Below are 18,410 nucleotides of genomic sequence, written 5' to 3' on the forward strand. Positions count from 1 at the left end.
ACTAGGTGATAGGGAAAGTCTGTTTTAACATTTTGAGTAATTTCATACTATTCTCCATAATGGTTCTTCTGATTTACATGTTGCTTTTGAGTAGGATGTAAGTAGCAAAAGTAACTTATTCACATTTTCCTCGTAGCTGGATATGATGTCATGCTTTTGGAAAGTATCTAGCTATTCATCTAGGAAAACATTTTTTTGAACATTGAATTCATTTTGTGTATACAACCTTTCTGCAACTTTCTAAAAACTGCAGAAATGTTTTTGTGGTTGTTCTCTGTAGTGCTCTTGTTCATTACAGAAAAGAACAGCTTTATGTATTTTTTTGACTCTTCCATCTTTTTTATGTATTTATCTCTTGGCCCAATGTAGATAGTGATAACAGTATGACTGGTGATAACTTTGCACCTCTGTCTTAGGGAGAAAAATTTCAGTATTATGTGTATATCACAACCAACAAATATTATATTGAGTTTTAATCTGATAACGCCTTTATTTTCTCTTTCTTTATAAATAGTAGCTGTATCATATGTCTCAAAGACCTGTATAAGTACTTCTAGCAAGTATGTTGATTAGAAGTGTTAACCAGTTTAGACTTGTCTTTAGGCATTTGTAACTATCTCAGGCTAATCTGTGTATGTTGAGTTTCAAAAGAAGTGCTTTAATAAATCACTAATAGTATTTTAAGAAGGTAAATTATACTGGAAAGAGTCAAAGGTTTGCAGAAACGAATCCTTTTGATAGTTTTATATACCCCTCTTTCCTCACACACAGTAACACTTAAAAACTTTTTTAATCAAATTGAAAATCATAGGTCTAGAATAAAAAATGGTTTTGTAGTTTCTATGAGGTCTTATGTTTGAGTTTTCAATTTCCCGGACTGACTGACTGACTGACTGACTGACTGACTGACTGACTGACTGACTTCCTTCCTTCCTTCCTTCCTTCCTTCCTTCCTTCCTTCCTTCCTTCCTTCCTTCCTTCCTTCCTTCCTTCCTTCCTTCCTTCCTTCATAGGTTTGAAATTCTAGTACCATTTGTCTAGTATACAGTATGCATGAGAATGATAATTTAAATAAAGACATACTGATTGTAAAAGCTTCTGAAATGAATACAGAGAGGACCTTATTTTCATCTGTAGGAGTATAGCATCAATTAAATGACCACTCATAGGTAAGACATCCTTGGTTGATTGTATTTTGCTGCAAAAGGAACAATTTTTTTTTTTTAAAAAAAGTTAGTTTGAGCATTTTTTTTTTCCTGACTGTTTTACTTTTAAAAACACTTAGTAAGAGTAGCAGGTGTGAGACTGGTGATCCATTAGTTTATACCTATGGAAACAACATTAGTTTGGACAGTAGTTAATTAGCTTCTGTTAGATGGTATTTTACATCCTGAGAGCAACAAAGTAATTCTTTTTGAAGGGAAGCTAGAACACAACCTAAGATTCTTTTTTTGTTTTGGTTTGTTTTGTTTTGGTTTTTCTTTTAATTGATTTTTATTGAGCTCTATATTTTTCTTTGCTCCCCTCCTTGCCTCTGCCCTCCCCCCTTCAATCCTCCCCCAAGGTCCCCATACTCTCAATTTACTCAGGAGATCTTGTCTTTTCCTACTTCCCATGTAGATTAGATCTATGTAAGTCTCTTAGTGTCCTCATTGTTGTCTAAGTTCTCTGGGATTGTGATTTGTAGGCTGGTTTTCTTTGCTTTATGTTTAAAAACCACCTATAAGTGAGTACATATGATAATTGTCTTTCTGAGTCTGGGTTACCTAAGATTCTTAAGGGTTTTATATTTTTTTTAAACTTTTCATCAAAGTTTGTGTTTACCCATTAAGATCTTTGTAAAACTACATTTTAAAAGAACTTAGTGGTTTTTCCAAATTATACATTTTACTATAATGTGGTTAATGTACAGATGAAATATAAAGAAAAATGATAATCTTTTGTTACAGGATCAGCGACAAACTGAAGCCATCCAATTGCTACAGGCACAACTGACCAACATGACACAGCTTGTTTCAAACTTATCAGCAACTGTAGCAGAATTAAAACGGGAGGTAATTAATTGTTCAACTGCCTCTCTTGTAAGACACTGTGCTCCTAGGAAGGTTGTCAGAAGCTTATAAACATGAACATGATAGTTCAAAGCTTGAACCAAACAAAACTGTCACTTACATAGAACTTTTTCAAAATTTTACTGTCTGGGAACTATATTATGATAGTCTTTTGTAAAACATGACTTTCATTATTTGGTTTTAATTATAAGGCAGGTATGTTAATTCTGTTAGGTCTATTGAAAAAAAACAATTTAGTTAATTTTTATTCTGGGCATTGGAAATCATTGCAAATCAATTATTAAGTAAAGAAATTATCTATGTCTTCTCAGTAATGCTTAACGTGTTGAAAAATTCTCATTTGGTGCCCTGTTGAAAATGGTCTGTTTACGGACAAGAACAGAAACAGGAAAGGAGCTTATTAGAAGGCAATTGCAGTAACTTAGGTGAAGTTAACTTGGACCAGGATTTTAGAAGTACAAAGTAGTATAAGGTTAGTTGAATTAAGTATATATTTAAAAGATAGAAAAGTGAGCCTTAATGAAGTATTAAGTATGTAAAGTTAAGGAATTGAGGTTGAGTCTGAGGGGTTTAATAACTGAGTTATAGTGGGAAAGGCTACGTGTTAGCATGCTTATCCCTGATGAAGGGAATACAAATGGAAAGACAAACTACATGTTAGCAAAGTGTTGTGTTCATTAGATGGGAAGAAACAGCAAGAACGTTTGACCAATGGTTTGTTCTTAGGCAGCATGCTCTGTATTATGGCTTAGGAGCAAATTGACTATTTAAAATTACTCATTCTCTGAATTTTAGATTCCATTGTATATCCTTTAAAGTACTTTATTATAATTGTTGTTGTTTATCTTTTTAGGTTTCAGATCGACAGAGTTACCTTGTTATGTCTTTGATTTTATGTGTTGTCTTGGGACTGATGCTCTGTATGCAACGTTGTCGAAACACTTCTCATTTTGATGGAGATTACATTTCAAAACTCCCAAAAAGTAATCAGTATCCAAGCCCTAAAAGGTAAGGTTAGCATCATAGATCACAGTTTTCTTCTTTCATCCCTTTTTCCTTTTCCCCAAAGAAATGCTGAGAAGATAAAAGGACATGAAGTAATTCCTTCTTGAAATCAGAATATTAAAAACATCCTGGTAGCAAGAGGATCACTATAATTATACTTGGAGATAACTTCATCGAATAATCGAGAGAAACTAATAATAAGTGCATGAAACCTTTGAGTCATTTTGGTTGAGAAGGGTATTCGGATGTGGGCTTCAGAGATGGAAGAGAATCCACATTGTAAGATACGACCTTATAGATATGTTCTACTCATATTAGCAGTGTCTGGTGTGTTGATTTAGGCTTGTTCCATGTGTTATGCAGTTCTCAGAATCCTCCATTTAAATGAGCTATACAGTAAGTTAGAGATCATATACTCATTGTATGCAATGTTTTCTTTAATGTATTAGGTGTTTCTCTTCCTATGATGACATGAATTTGAAAAGAAGAACTTCGTTTCCCCTCATCAGATCGAAATCTCTGCAGTTTACTAGCAAAGAAGGTAGATTTCTGTGACTATGATATATGTGTTTATTATGTGTATATCTATGTAGTATGAAACTGGCTTCTGGCATGTATATAATATACATGCTGTGTTTGTGACCATCTACAATCAAAAACTGAATCAGAGTTATCTAGTCAAAGCCACTCTATCATTTTCATACTTTAAACCTCTTTGTTCCTTTGCAAGCCCAAAAGGTGGGAGGGGGACTTAGTTTTAAGTAGCAATGAGTAGTTTTATTTGCACATGCTCCTGTTTAGAAGTATTTCTTTTTAGAAAGGGATGTTTGAGAAAGTTCAGCAGCTATGGAAAACCTGAATGCTCAATGTGCTCCCATAGCATCCTGTGCTTTTCTGCCTCCTCTTCTTGTGCAGGTAGGACCTTTTTTGTCTCTAGTTTAGGACTTTTGAGGCACTTTCATTGTCCCAGAGTTTATAATTGGGTTTCATTCAAGACATGCTAACATTTGGGTGAACAGATGAATACTGAATAATTATTTTCCTGTTTTATTTTCTTTGTAATTAGTACTTAAGAAACTTAACAATTTATCCATATAGAAAAGATAAAATAACCAGTTATTCATATATTTCATTTAGGGGTGCTTTCTGAATAACAGCTGTTCTCCTTTTCCTTAGGATTTTAGTTATTGATCAGAATGTTTCCATTGTTATGTCTTGCAAATAATCACTCCTGAGCCTGACTAGTGTAAGCTTTCTATACTTAATCCACTCCATGTGCAAGCTTAGATAATTTTTACAAACTCAGTATGCCTGTGTAATCCATATCCTAATTAAAAAATGGAGTGTATTTTTAACACCTCTAAAATACTTTGTGCATTTTCCCCTCCCAGTATAGCCAGTATTTTAACACCTAATTGTTGTGAGTCACCATACTGTCTAATATAGTTCATTCATTCTAATTCTAGTACAGCATTCCACTGTACAGATGCTTCCCATTAACACGTTACCTTTGGACTGTTTTCATTTTGAGATTATTACATGTCTTTAAGTCAACACATACATGCATCTGCCAACAGAAATGGAAATAGGAGTGCTGGATCATAGCATATGTGTCAGCTTTAGTAAATATCAACACATGGGTTTCTGAGTGTTCTATGGATGATATCCCATCAGCTTTGGATGATTTCTTCCCAGCTTTTTCAGTTGTTCCACATTCTAGTAATCACTTAATAATTTGGGTCTTGTAGTCATTCTGATTGGTGTGCATGCATTTTGTAATTGAGCTAGATTCATGCAGTTGGGAGATAAATTTGTTTTCATCAGTTCTAGTCCTATTTCAGATTAAGTGAACTAATGTATTTTATTATTTAAAGGTGAATAGAATATGCTTTGTTCTTGATAACAGAATTGCTTCTGTTTTAAACAGTGATGTAATCTTGACATATCCTTGCTTCTAAATAAAGTTGAGGACAATAGGCAGGAAGGAACTGACTTTAGTCCTGATTCTGTTATTCATTTCTTTATTTTTCTTCAGTTAAAACTCTTGGGGCATTTATTTAGTCTGCCTTGAATTTTCCCATTTTGTATGTATTTTCACTTCTTAGCTTAGAAGGGAGGAGCCATGTCAAATTGTTTTTTTTTAAAGCAACAACATAAAATGTATCATTTTAACCATGTTTTAAGTATGAAATCTAGTAATAAGTTCACATTTTTGTGAAACAGATCTTCAGAATATTTTTATCTTAGAAATCTGAAAATTGTGTCTGTTGTCTATAAATAACTCAGTGTCCCCTCTACCTGACCTAAATACTATTGTAGTTTATGTTCCTTTTCATTTAAATAGTTAAATACTCCACATTCATGGTGCTGTCTTAGTTTTTCTGCACTTGGTTTATTTTATATAGCATACCTTCAGGGTACATCCATGTTGTAGTATTAATAAGATCTCTTTTTTAAAGCTGAATAATTGTCTGCTTTGTGTATATACCACATTTTCTTTCCATTTTTTTTTCCATTTGCACTCATGAATGCATACATGTGAAGGGCAGAGGACAACTTTGTGTCAGTTCTCTCCTCTGCCGTGGACTTGTGGATCCTAGAAATCAAGCTCAGGTTGTCAGCCTTGGTTTGGGTGCCTTTCTTTACCCAGTAAGCCATCTCATCAGCCTTTTGTCTTCTGATGAGTATTACTGTAGTTTTCTGTTTTTGTTGATTTAAGTAATGCTCCTTGCTATGAGCATGCCTGTACAAATACCGCTTTGACAATCCTACTGTCAGTTTGTCTGGATATATAACTACAATGGGATAGCTAGATCATGTGACAGTATTTTTCATTTCTTTTTGGGTAATCTCCATACTTTCCATAGTTACTATACTCTACCCAAGCAATATTGTTCCATTGTTTCCATATTCTCATACAAGTTATTTTTTTTTGTTTTTTTCTAATAATAGCTTTCTAATATATGTGGGATATATTACTGTTCTTTGATTAGCATTTCTCTAATTCATTATATGTGCTTGTATATATATATATATATACACACACACACACACACACACACACATAAACACAAACACTTGCATATAAATGTAAATGTCATATTATTTAAAAATATTTTCTCCCTTTCTGCACATAGCTTTTATCCTATCCATTTTGTTTTTATTGTCAGTGTCCTAACCAGGAAATCTTTATGAAGACCTAAACCCTAAAACTTTTATGTTTTTTTTCCCTTAGGTTTATAGGCTTAGGTCTTTATTCCACTTGGTGTTGATTTTTGTGTATGACATAAGGGTCCTTTTCCCTCTGCTCAATTTACTGACAGTAGTCTAAGAACCCTTCTCAAAAATCACTAGACTATATGCCTCCGTACTGTGATGCCCTGTTCTTAAATGTGTATGCACTTATGACCAGTATGTCTTCTTGGAATCATTATGTAATTTTTATTTCAAGGTCAAAAGTCTGCTTTGTCTCAAATGAATGTAGCTGCTCTTTATTTTGTATTTAAATTATATTTTTTAGTGGTAATAGTTGGATCTCATTACCCGATTGACTGGCAGTCTCCGTTAATCAGTTTATTTAGACCATTGATTTTAAAGATGGTTTTGACTTAGTTAGAACATTACCATATTTTTGTTTTCCGTTTAAGTTTGTTTGTATTTTTGTCCTCTATATTATTTCTACTCTTTTTGGTTATAATTGAGCATTGTGCCTGATTCTTTTTGTTAGCAGATCCAGCATAATTCTTCATAGAGTTACTTTAATGATTGCTTGTTTACAGTATACATTTACAACTAACCCACCTCCACTTTTCAAATAAAGCCATACCCTTTCACAGGTATGGTTATAGCACCAAAGTAATACTAAATCCTGCCTCCCATCACTTGCATTATTATCATTCATTCCATTTATGCATATACATACATATACACACACAATCATATTGGTATTAATTTTAACATAATTATCTGTTAACCAGCTAAAGATGATAAAAAAATGAATTTTTCTTATTATTTAATTCTAAACCTACTATTTCTTGCAAAGCAGGTCTGTGGGTTCCTTCAATTTTGCTTATGAAGGTCTGTTTTTTCTCTTTTGAAGAATGCATAAGCAAGATAAGAACCACATCTGATTTTTTTCCTCAAAAAACAGAATTTCATTATTTCACATCTTACTGTTTCAGGTGTTGCCTTTCTTTCTTTCTTTCTTTCTTTCTTTCTTTCTTTCTTTCTTTCTTTCTTTCTTTCTTTCTTTCTTATCTTCTTAATAAGCTTCTCTTTCATCCTGTTGAGATAATGCCATAGTTAGAGACCACAGGCTTCCTTTTTAATTAGTAGAGTTACATGGGTATGCAATTTTCTTTGTAAGAGTAGTTTAGGGTGTTTAGCTTAAGTTGTGGTGATGAAGTTTTTTGGTACTGTTAAATCACAATTCCAAGAATGTGACCATTTTCTAAGTATGCATCAGCACACATTTAGAACATTAGGTGTTGTGGTGGCTTAGTGTACTTTCCATCATCATCATTGTAAGGAGGCTTTTTCTTAGGATGCAGTGGATATTTAGTTCCCTATTATTATAACACTTATGTTGAAAATTGTTCACAGTCATTGTTCTTTATAGGTCATTTCAGAAAGGTACAAGTATTTCCTGTCGAACATTTCTACCTCTTTCTGAACCAATATAATGATCTTATTAACAAACAAGTCCCTGTTTATTTATTATGCTCAGTTTTGTTTTACATTAGTTCTAGTTTTTCTGCTTAATTCTAACTCATGACATTAAATTTCGTATTTTGCCTGCATATTTCATTTCATTTGTCATTAGATCTCTAACCCTTTGAAATACCTTTTTCTTTTCTTTTTTCTTTTTTTTTTAAAGACTGGATGTCTCTATGTAGTTCTGGCTATAAGGTCTGCCTGCTACCACACCCCTTAAACTACTATTTTAATTTTTCTTTAATCCTATGTTAGATTTGTTGAGCTCTTTAGATCTCTACGTAGATATTTTTTGAGTAATGGAAAATTATCAGCTATGGTTTTTCCCCGTACATAATTACTTATTCCTCAGTGTCTTAAGTCTCCAATTTCATTAATGTATTAATCCATCCCTCTGTATTCTTTTTATTTTGTAAATTTTGTCTTTTTATTTTTAAGATTTATTTTACAATGAAGTATGTGTGGCTGTATGACTGCAAATGCAGTGCCCTTGGAGGCCAGTTGATTCCCCAGAGCTGTGAGCTTCTGACATGGGTGCTTAACCAAACTCAGGTCCTCTACAAGACTAGTACATGCTCATAATTCAACCCCTTTTTGCTTCCTTATGATACATTTTTCATGATTTTTTTCCTAATCCATTTTCTAAGTTACACAGTCTACAGCTATATCTAATCTGTTACTAAATTCATCCATTGAGTTTTAAATTTTATTTACCACATTGTCTATCCCAAGAAATCTTTGTGTTTTGTTAAAAAGCCTTGTTTGAGTTTCTTGGTGTGTGTGTATGTGTTTCTTGAGATACTTTCCAGCATTTTAATATTTAGATACATTTAAGTACAATGTCTTTATAGCCCACATTTGAGATCAGGCACATTTACGGTGGTATGGGCTTTAGATGATACTAGTCTGTGGTCATCCTGGTATCCTAAATATTTGCAAATCTTCATTTATTTGTGTTTATAGGCCCTTGCTTACAGTGTGCTATGTCTTTGTGTGCTTGTTCATTTTTTTGTGCTTTTCCACTTTGAAAATTATTTGTAGGTCTAATCTAAGAATTAGGTTGTGGTGTCCTTGACAGGTATTCTGTGGTGTTAGCTTTGCTTTTTTTCCTTTTTTTTTCATTTGTTTACAGTGTGGAAGTCACTCTAACAACAGGATTCCTAGAGGAAGGCATCGTGATGTTTTTAAAAAGTAATGGAGATTAATGGCTTGATAGGGATGGCTATTTAGAGGAATATTTGTATGCTTTTATGTTTTTAATGGCTTTTTTAAGAGTCTTTGAGGAATAATAATAAAGCAAGTTGTCACTGATTGGATCATGTTATTAATATGTTTCTAGTATGTGTAACTTAATGATAAATTTGCTGTTTACTAAATTAGTCTGTGTCAGACTGTGAGTTGTTGAATAGGGCTAAAGTTCCATAGCTCTGATGAGAGGTTTGTTGTAGGGAGGGATAGGAGTGTTCCAAGTAACAGAATTGTTTAAACAAAGAGATAAGTCATCTAATGTACTCATCATGTCAGAATGTTTTTTCATGAGTAGTGGTCACATATACTACATGTTCAAACTGTTACTGTATTTTAGAGTTAATAATTTTAATCAAAACTATAAAAGGTTAGAAAAAAGCATTCCCGAATCTCTCTTTATATTCTTCTAATTGGCATCTATATGTGATTCCAAATGCTTGACGTACATCATTAATGCATCTTTCTGACTCCATCTTTTAGGAATTACCTGTAGGCTTTGTATTGGCTTGCCCAGTAATGTTATTGTTTTCATCATGTGGGGAATGGATCTCGTTCAAGAAAGGGACCCTTCCTGTATCAATTGATGACTGTTAATTTGGAATATAAAATGGAAAATTCTTGAATGTTGGTTGTCTTCAGGGTTGATGACCAGCCTTCAAATAACTGACCAAATTCAGAGCCCACCTTGCCTATTCTGGCTTACTAATTTTCAACATAGAAATATGGTTATCCTGTCCTGATACCTGTCATCCATTTCATTAATAAAATAATCACTAATGTTGTTTTGGGTGTTTAGTCATAGCATAATACACTTTTCATTTTACACCCCCTTTCTTACTTACAGTAGACCCAAATGATTTGTACATCGTAGAACCCCTCAAGTTCTCTCCAGAGAAAAAGGTAATACTCGTTTTCTTTTGAAGTCTTTTGTAAGCTGTGCGTTAGTAAATAAAAGACAGATACTGAAAATGTTAATATTTATTCCTTGGCATAATGTTTATTTTAATTTTTATTTTCCTTGTTTTGGGCGATTTTGTTGTTTTTACATTTATTTAGGGTGTGAAGGCCAGATGATGATAACTTGGAGAAGTCAGTTCTCCACCCTGTGATTTATCAGCAACCAGTGACTTTACCTGCTAAGCCATCTTGCTGGCCCTGCTTTTTGTTTTGTTTTGGTTTTTTTTTGAGACAAGTTCTCACTCACACTGTAGCTCAGCTTTTCTTGGACTATAATATGTATCCCTGGCTGGCATCAACCTCACTGCAGTCCTCCTGCCTCTATCCCTCCTGCAGGGGCTGAATAATTGATGTGAGTGAGACATCATACCCAACCATAATGTTAATTTTCTTTCTTTTTTTTTCCTTGGTTTTGTTTGTTTAAGATAAAGTTTTATGTATCACAGGATGGCCTCAAACTTGCTACGTGCCTGAGAATGACTGATTCTCTGTCTGCACCTTTGACACTTAGAGTTCAGATGCTAAGTTACAGACATGCATCACCATATTTTATGCAGTTTTCGGGATCAAACCTGGAGTTTCATTCCTACTGTACAAACATTTTACTAACCAAAGTGTCTTCTCAGTTCCCATACATTCGTTTTCAATTGTGATAATGGTATAAATAATATCTAGAGACATCATCAAACTGTACCCTATTTTCTACATTGTAGGAGCCAATAAGTATTTTCTCATTGTTAAAAGATTACAAAGTAAAAATCAAGAATACATTAATGTGACATTTAAGAGGCCTGTGATGCCTAAATTATTATTATCCAACCATTTAGAGAAGAAAAGTGCTGATCCTTAGGTGAAAGTCATTATTTACTGAGCTTCTGATGCATGCCAGGCACAGTGCAAGCACTGTTCTGTAATCCTCTCAACAGCCCATCGGTGCTAACAACCCCATCTTAAAAGTTTCAGACTGGTTTACTTAGATGTCTCATTAGATAGTAGGCAATGTTTACGGTCTTGAGATTTTTCCACCTTGGCTATATATAAAGCCTGATTTTTTTCTTAACCTCTCAAATAACATAACATTTGATTAGCAATAATTGACTGTAGATAATAGAATTTCTAATTAGTGTGAAGTAGGTTACAGTTTGATTCTGCCTTTGATACTCTGTTTTGTAACTTAGGCAGGGAGCCACATCTCTAAAGCTTGATTTTTTTCATGTAGGAGCCCAAAACAAATCTTTCAAGGTTAACATATAAAATATACAAGGAGCCGGGCGATGGTGGCGCACGCCTTTAATCCCAGCACTCGGGAGGCAGAGGCAGGCGGATCTCTGTGAGTTCGAGACCAGCCTGGTCTACAGAGCTAGTTCCAGGACAGGCTCCAAAGCCACAGAGAAACCCTGTCTCGAAAAACCAAAAAAAAAAAAATATATATATATATATATATATATATATATATATATATATATACACAAGGGAGTAACTTGTGTACCATCTGACACATAGAGGTATTCAGATGTCAGTTGTCTCTAAGTCTGTATGCATAAGTGACTATAAGCTGTTGGAACTTTGAATTGAAGTAGCATTTACAAACTGGAATGTCAGTGATTCCATCTGTTCACAACAGAAGAGTGGTGTGTGTGTGTGTGTGTGTGTAAAACACTGCTTTACTTCTCATAGGCAGTAGTACTTTCCTCTTTTATATCTCATATCTAATAAGGAGTAATTTCTGTGCTTTCTTTTATTTCTATTATAGAAGAAACGTTGCAAGTACAAAACGGAAAAAATTGAGACGATAAAGCCTGCAGATCCATTGCACTCTATAGCCAATGGAGACATAAAAGGACGAAAGCCCTTTACGAACCAGAGAGATTTTTCTAATATGGGAGAAGTTTATCACTCTTCTTACAAGGGCCCTCCATCTGAGGGAAGCTCAGAAACTTCATCACAGTCAGAAGAGTCCTATTTTTGTGGCATTTCAGCTTGTACAAGTCTGTGCAATGGACAGACCCAAAAGACAAAAACTGAGAAGAGGGCTTTAAAACGAAGGCGGTCTAAAGTCCAAGACCAAGGAAAATTAATAAAAGCTCTTATACAGACTAAGTCGGGATCATTGCCGAGCCTGCATGACATAATCAAAGGAAACAAGGAGATCACCGTAGGAGCGTTTGGTGTTACTGCAGTTTCGGGACATATCTAAAAGGAACTGGACATTTGTACTGAAGACTTTTTTTGTTGTTCTTTGGAGAACAGCCTGTGGTATTTGAAGGGTTTAGGGGAGAGGTAAAATATTGGGGAAAGTATTCAAAAATTATGTTTTTTTGCCTTTTTAGAAAGGAAAAAGGAGTGTGTCAATCTTGGCTGATGAACTGCAGTTTTACAAGACTGATCTCTCCCTTTAAAGATGATAGACATTTTATAAAGATGTTTTTTCACAGATAATTACTGGGACAAAAGTAATTTGGAAGCCCAGTTCTTTGGGTGGGATAGGAATGAAAGCCTAAACCTCTTCCTTCAGCTTGGTTCCTGTTTCTTGCACCTTCCCATATTTATGTGCCTTTGTCTATTTATAATGCCACTGGAAGAGGAGGGAGGATTTTTTTTGTCATTTGATTTGTTTTGTAACTTTATTAGGTTTTTGAAGCTGCAAACACTACAAGGCTTTAAGGTGGTCCGTGCCTGAAGCTCAGCAGTGTGGGTCATTTGCGTAAAGATCCTAAAGACTTGCCAACTTAGAGTTGCTCAGCAGTCTCACTGGAAATAAACACCTTCTGAAATTTTCTTAAATCCTTTTCCATAAAAGGTGATGATTCATCCTTGCTTTCATTGAATTTAGTTGGATTGGGTTGTTTTCCTGAGTTATTAACTCAGTGAAATGGTAAAATATTTTCTTGCAAATGACAGATACCAGAAAACAAATTTATTATAAATTCACCTTTCAACACACTTAACTACTTGTGATGATTTTTTTTTACATTGCATTCTGAATGTTCACAGCAAACACTAATCCTCCAGATGTTCCCATCACCAAGACCAGGTTTCCCATGGCCCAGTCACTGCCATTGTACATAGTCACAGAAGCAGCCAGTGAGTGTGTCAGGCCTTACTCAGTTAAATTGGTTAAGTCTAACAGGATTATGATTCCTTGATGTTTGCTTTTGTTGGCTACAATGTGCAGATATATATGTCAGCGTCTGTCTCTGTTGGTCCCTTTTTCCCTTAAGAAATTGGCAGTGTCTGAGTAAATTGGTTTCTTGATGTGCGATTGTACAGAGATGAATGAAAGTGAAATGTGTTTCTTTCTGAGAGAATTGACCATTTTGTGTTGTAAAATTAAGTTATAACTTATTGAGCACTTTCGTTAATAATTGTTTTTAAATTTGTCTAGTACCTTTCTTGGTATTGTTTGTAATGTGATTTATTTAAAGCCTTTTTTTTTTTTTTTGTTTAAGTTGCTGCTTTAGGTTAACAGTATGTTTTAGGAGATGAACTTTTCCCCCTTCCCGTCTGCACAATTAGCTATTCAAAGCAACAGGACCTGAAGGTACAGCAGGTCCTTGAAAAGAAATCCAGATGAGAGCCAAGCTAGAGTGGTAAGTCACACTGTTGTTTGTTGTGAAGAGGGTTTTAAATATGTAACTACAAAGCTGTAGTACCACTAGAAACTGTGAATTTCCAAATAAATCTGAACACTCGTCTTTATTAATTATTGACTCTTCTGTCCTTTAAAAGATTGCACACATTTATTACTCATAGATTTAAGCTGGTCTTTGTTTTCGTTTGCCATCTTTCAGGCTCACATTTCAGGCAACCATAATGTACACTTTCACTTAAACATTATGTTCCCTATAATCATAGTTCACCTTTTCAAACACTAAAATTATGGTTCTAATGATAAGATGCATTATCTACCCAGAGAATTAAAATCTTAGTCTGCATTTTCTCTCTTTCAGAGTATTACTACACATGAGAGGGAAAACAATAACCCAAATCTTTAATAAGTGGAGATTATTGCCAGCAGCAGATTTGTGTCTGCCAAAAAGCAGCAATCAAAATCCAAGGGTTGTACAATCCTAACATCTTGAATTACTGCTCGATTTTTGAAGTATTTGTAGCACTTTTGGATTTTAAATTTTGGAACTGAGGATACCTACCCAGCATATATAATTAACAGAATCTAAAAATCTTCAAAATTAGGACACATCTCCCGAGTGGTTTAGACAAGGCATACTCAAACCCTTATGTAAATCTAAAAGATTTTCAACATTCCCTAGTAACCAACCTTATTTTATTTGTGGTGCTAAGTAAGGTATTAAACCCAAATGAAATTTACTGAACTCAAACAAAGTCAGTTCTTTGGGTTCTTAAAATATCTGTTGAGGGTTTTTGTGCATATGATTTGAGAAATTATATAGTATTTACAAAGCTTGTGCAGAGGTACAACATTTTCTCTCTCGTGCTGTCTCACCTACCTCTCCCCCCAGCACGTCTTCTCCCCAGCAGCATCCAAGTCCCAGTGCCTACCTTGTGTCAGTCATATGCACACAGGAGCAGGCATAAGACAGATGTAAACCTGTATTTATTTACCTAGTCTAATGATCCAGTTTTAAACCCACAGTAAATAATATAACTTAGAAATAGTTCTTTTTAAACTATATTTTATAAAATAGGTATTAAGACCCTGACATGTTTTTATTCTACTATAATCTGAGAAAAATTTGAAACTATGGAAAAGTGCCATAACCCATATTTACCAGTTGTTATTTTCCGTTTTCTTTATGTTTATATATGTATGTCTGTGCATATATATACATATATGGACATAGATGTAATGTATATTATGGGTATATGGTATGTGTGTATATGTAAGATATCTGGTACATGTGCTGGGACATATTGGTACATCATAACCCTTCATGTTGGATAACTTCTTGTGTTTTCTAGAATAAAGATATTCACCTTATATGACTATATTATTCAGGATTCTCTAGAGTAACAGAATTTATCAGATGAGTCTTTATATTTAAAAAGGGATTTCTTAGAATGATTGACAGGTTGTGGTCCAGCTAATCCAACAATGGTTGTCTATGAACAGAAGAAGTTCAAGAATACAATAGTTCTTCAGTCCATGAAGCTGAATGTCTCAGCTGGTTTTCAGTATATGCTGGAATCCTGAAGAGGATTCTCTAATGCCAGTGAAGGAATGGACTTGTTAGCAAGGCAAACAAAAACAAAACAAAAAAAAAGGCAAAGCAAAAGATTCCTTATATTCCAGAAGAAGGCATGACCTAGGTTAGAGGTGAGTCTTCCTACCTCCGAAGATTTAAGATATGTCTGCCCACTTCATATCAAGTAGAGTTCTCTCACATGTATGCTCCTCCATTTTTGGGTTTTAGTTAATTCCAGATGTAGTCAAGTTGACAAACAAAAATAGCCATCACAAGTCAATCCTTTGACAGTTTGGCATACAATCTTATATCCTTGTGATTAATTTCCAAATGAAAATAATAACAAGTCATAATTACACCTGAATTGATATAACTATTCCACATATCATTGCATACGAATTATATATTTAACCAAGTCATGGTTACACCTAACATGATATAACTGTCCCTCACATAACCACAAATGCATTATAAATTTAAACTAGGTGTCAGTGTCCCTTGAGGGAACATAATTTTAGTATATAAAATATAACCATTGATATTCTTGTAATTGACGTTACATCACATGATAAGGAAAGAAAACACAAGTATCTGTACCAATGCATTCTTAATACACCAGAAACACTCAATTATAATCCTTGTTTCTGCAACTGATCATGTGGGCTTAGCTGATACTTATAACTACCTTTCTCTACTACTTGGGTTTATGCAGTTTATACCATATTTCTCTAGCTTTCATGGCACCTGTGAATGTAATTTCATAGTAGCTACAGCTAATCACGACTTCATGTGACCAGTGTGGTGTGGCTCATGTAGCAGATGGGTTCTTTGCAAAGAAAAATTCTGCTTAGAATTCTGTTTTGATCATTCCCTTAGAGCAGTGATGTAGTGATGTTTCATTTGTATTTTAATAAACAAAGCTTGCCTGAAGATCAGAAAAGTAAAGCAGCCAAGCCACTAGAGAGCTCTTACCTCTATAAAATCTTCAGACTGAAGAGAGAGAGTTCTTGTCTTACCCCGCCTTATATTCCTCTCTAGTGCTAGGATTAAAGGCGTGCACCACCACTGCCTGGCCTCTATGGCTAACTAGTGTGGCTGCTGGGATATAGGGCACCACCACAGCCAAATCCAAGCACAAGCTGATGCCCTCAGTCAGGGTGGTGACTGTTCAGTGATGTCTGACCACCAGTTGTCTGTGAAAGCCTTCCTGTCCTTTTCACTTCACTCTCCACTTGGGAAAACATCTCACTCTTCATCCTTTAGCAGAAAAGACTAGTCGTGCCGCACAGTGGTTCTCAGCCTTCCTAATGCTGTGATCCCTTAGTACAATTTCTTTATGTTGTGGTGACCCCGACCATGAAATTATTTTCGTTGCTACTTCATAACTAATTTTGCTACTGTTACGAATTTAATATAAATATCTGTGTTTTCCCAAGGTCTTAGGTGACTCCTGTGAAGGGGTCTCTTGATCTCTTCATAGTGCCATGACCCACAAGTTGAGAACCACTGTCTTAGAGGCTCTGTCAGGTTTAGTTTTGATTTTAAGATTTATTTTCATTTGTGTGTGTGTGTGTGTGTTTGTGTGTAGGAGAGAGTATGCAGAGGCCAGAAGTGGCATTTGGATCATCTGGTGCTGGAATTACAGGTAATTGTGAGACATGCAGTGTGTGAACTAAGGACCAATTCTTGGTCCTTTTGAGCTGTAGGTGCTCTTAATTGCTGAACCATCTCTTCAGCCTCTGCCTGATCCAGAATTCATTCTCCCGTGTTCACTGTTTTAATGACTGATGTGTAATTATATAACTCTAAAATGTTTGTGGTAGTCTATATCCAAATGAATATATTTATATTAAGAATTACTTTGTCAAATTCTCAAGACTTTCTTTTGAAATTTTGTTTTAATTAAAATATAAAAATCAATATGTAGAGAAATGTTTATTTCAAAATGTTTGTCTTTTTGAAGCTATGTAATTATCAGGGATGCTGTAATATGTAATTCTCATATTATTGTTGCCTTTATGAATGAGGTGCTTTAAATATATTTTCCAATATTTTTTTGATATTATGAAAAAAGACAGGTGTTATTTAAACATTTTATTACTTTACTGGATTAGGTTTTTTTCTTCTGTTGATTCTTTTCCATGTAGTCTACCCACATCACATTTCTCTCATTTCTATACCTTTACCTATTTTCCTTTGGCTTTTGCTTCACATTTTCTGGGACTTGATAAAACAATGCTTAGCAATAGGGATGCTGGTAGGCATCATTTTTCTATGTATAAATTAGAAATTTTACAATGGTTTGTAATTAGTATTAGTGGTTAGTTTCAGATACACGCTCTGATACTTGGGTGCAGTGGCTCACGATATAATAGTAATGCCTAGGTAAGCTTATGGAGGAAAATCACTGGGTTTGAGGTGAGCCTGGACTACACAGAGAGAGACCCTGCCAAAAAGCAAAACAACAACAAAAATTACTTTATTATTTTGTTGAAAATTCTTTCTTAGTTTGGAATACATGGTAGATTTTATTAAAAATGTTTTGAGCATCAAGCAAGTTAGCACTTTTCTCGTGATCTCTCTTGTGAGATGAATTATTTACTGAGAGGTTATCCAGTACCAAGTCATCCTTCATATTAGTTAGAGAAATCAACTTGGATTTTGAATCTTCTATTGTATATTGGCTCTGTATTAGTTAACTAGGGTAAGCTATATTTTTATAACAAATTAAATCTGAAACCTCAATGAATTAACACACATGAAATCTGTTTGTCATTTATGTAATGTCTGATAGAGCCTGGTGGCCTTTCTCTGTTGTCTTAAGACTTCGGAACACTCAGTCTCAAAAACTTGGGCAAAAATGGAAGAGTGGACACAGGGACAGCACACCTGTTTGAGAACCTCAAATGTGGAAGGAAATGTTGTTTATATTCATATTTCAGTGCTGAAGCCAGTGACATTGCCCCAAATTAAGCAAACCTAGGAGATCTCCTGTTTCTCTGCCCCAATATGTTTTGCAGTAATTTTGAATAGTATAAGGGAAAGGTAGAGGATTGATTTAATCATTTTAAACAATTTGCTGAGTTCTATTCAGTGGGAGGCAGTGTGGTAAGTAGGCTCTGAAGCATTTCCAGTTATCCCTCTTCTGATTTCTGTGGAAAGCTTTGATGCTGGTACCCATGCCACAGTCTGCTCAGGTGCTGCTCTGGGCATATTTTCCCAGTTAAAGTTTGCGTTGCATCTTCACCAT

The 18,410-nt window shown here is 34.7% G+C and overlaps 1 protein-coding gene across 2 annotated transcripts in view; it reads left to right on the forward strand.

Moving 5' to 3' along the window:
• Window positions 1–17,676, forward strand: part of Suco (SUN domain containing ossification factor) — a 63,328-nt gene extending 45,652 nt beyond the window's left edge. The window contains exons 20-24 of one of the 2 annotated variants that reach the window (XM_057769667.1): window positions 1,950–2,054; window positions 2,926–3,080; window positions 3,527–3,618; window positions 9,883–9,938; window positions 11,749–17,676. In XM_057769667.1, coding sequence (XP_057625650.1) covers window positions 1,950–2,054; window positions 2,926–3,080; window positions 3,527–3,618; window positions 9,883–9,938; window positions 11,749–12,192 — 852 coding nt within the window. In that variant the 3' untranslated portion in view covers window positions 12,193–17,676. Of the gene's footprint in view, window positions 1–1,949; window positions 2,055–2,925; window positions 3,081–3,526; window positions 3,619–3,894; window positions 3,987–9,882; window positions 9,939–11,748 lie in introns of those variants that run through there. The other variant, XM_057769668.1, reaches the window with a different exon arrangement.
• The last annotated feature ends 734 nt before the right edge of the window (window positions 17,677–18,410 follow it).

This window comes from Chionomys nivalis, chromosome 5 (genome assembly GCF_950005125.1).
Source record: "Chionomys nivalis chromosome 5, mChiNiv1.1, whole genome shotgun sequence".
NCBI classification, from domain to species: Eukaryota; Metazoa; Chordata; class Mammalia; order Rodentia; family Cricetidae; genus Chionomys; species Chionomys nivalis.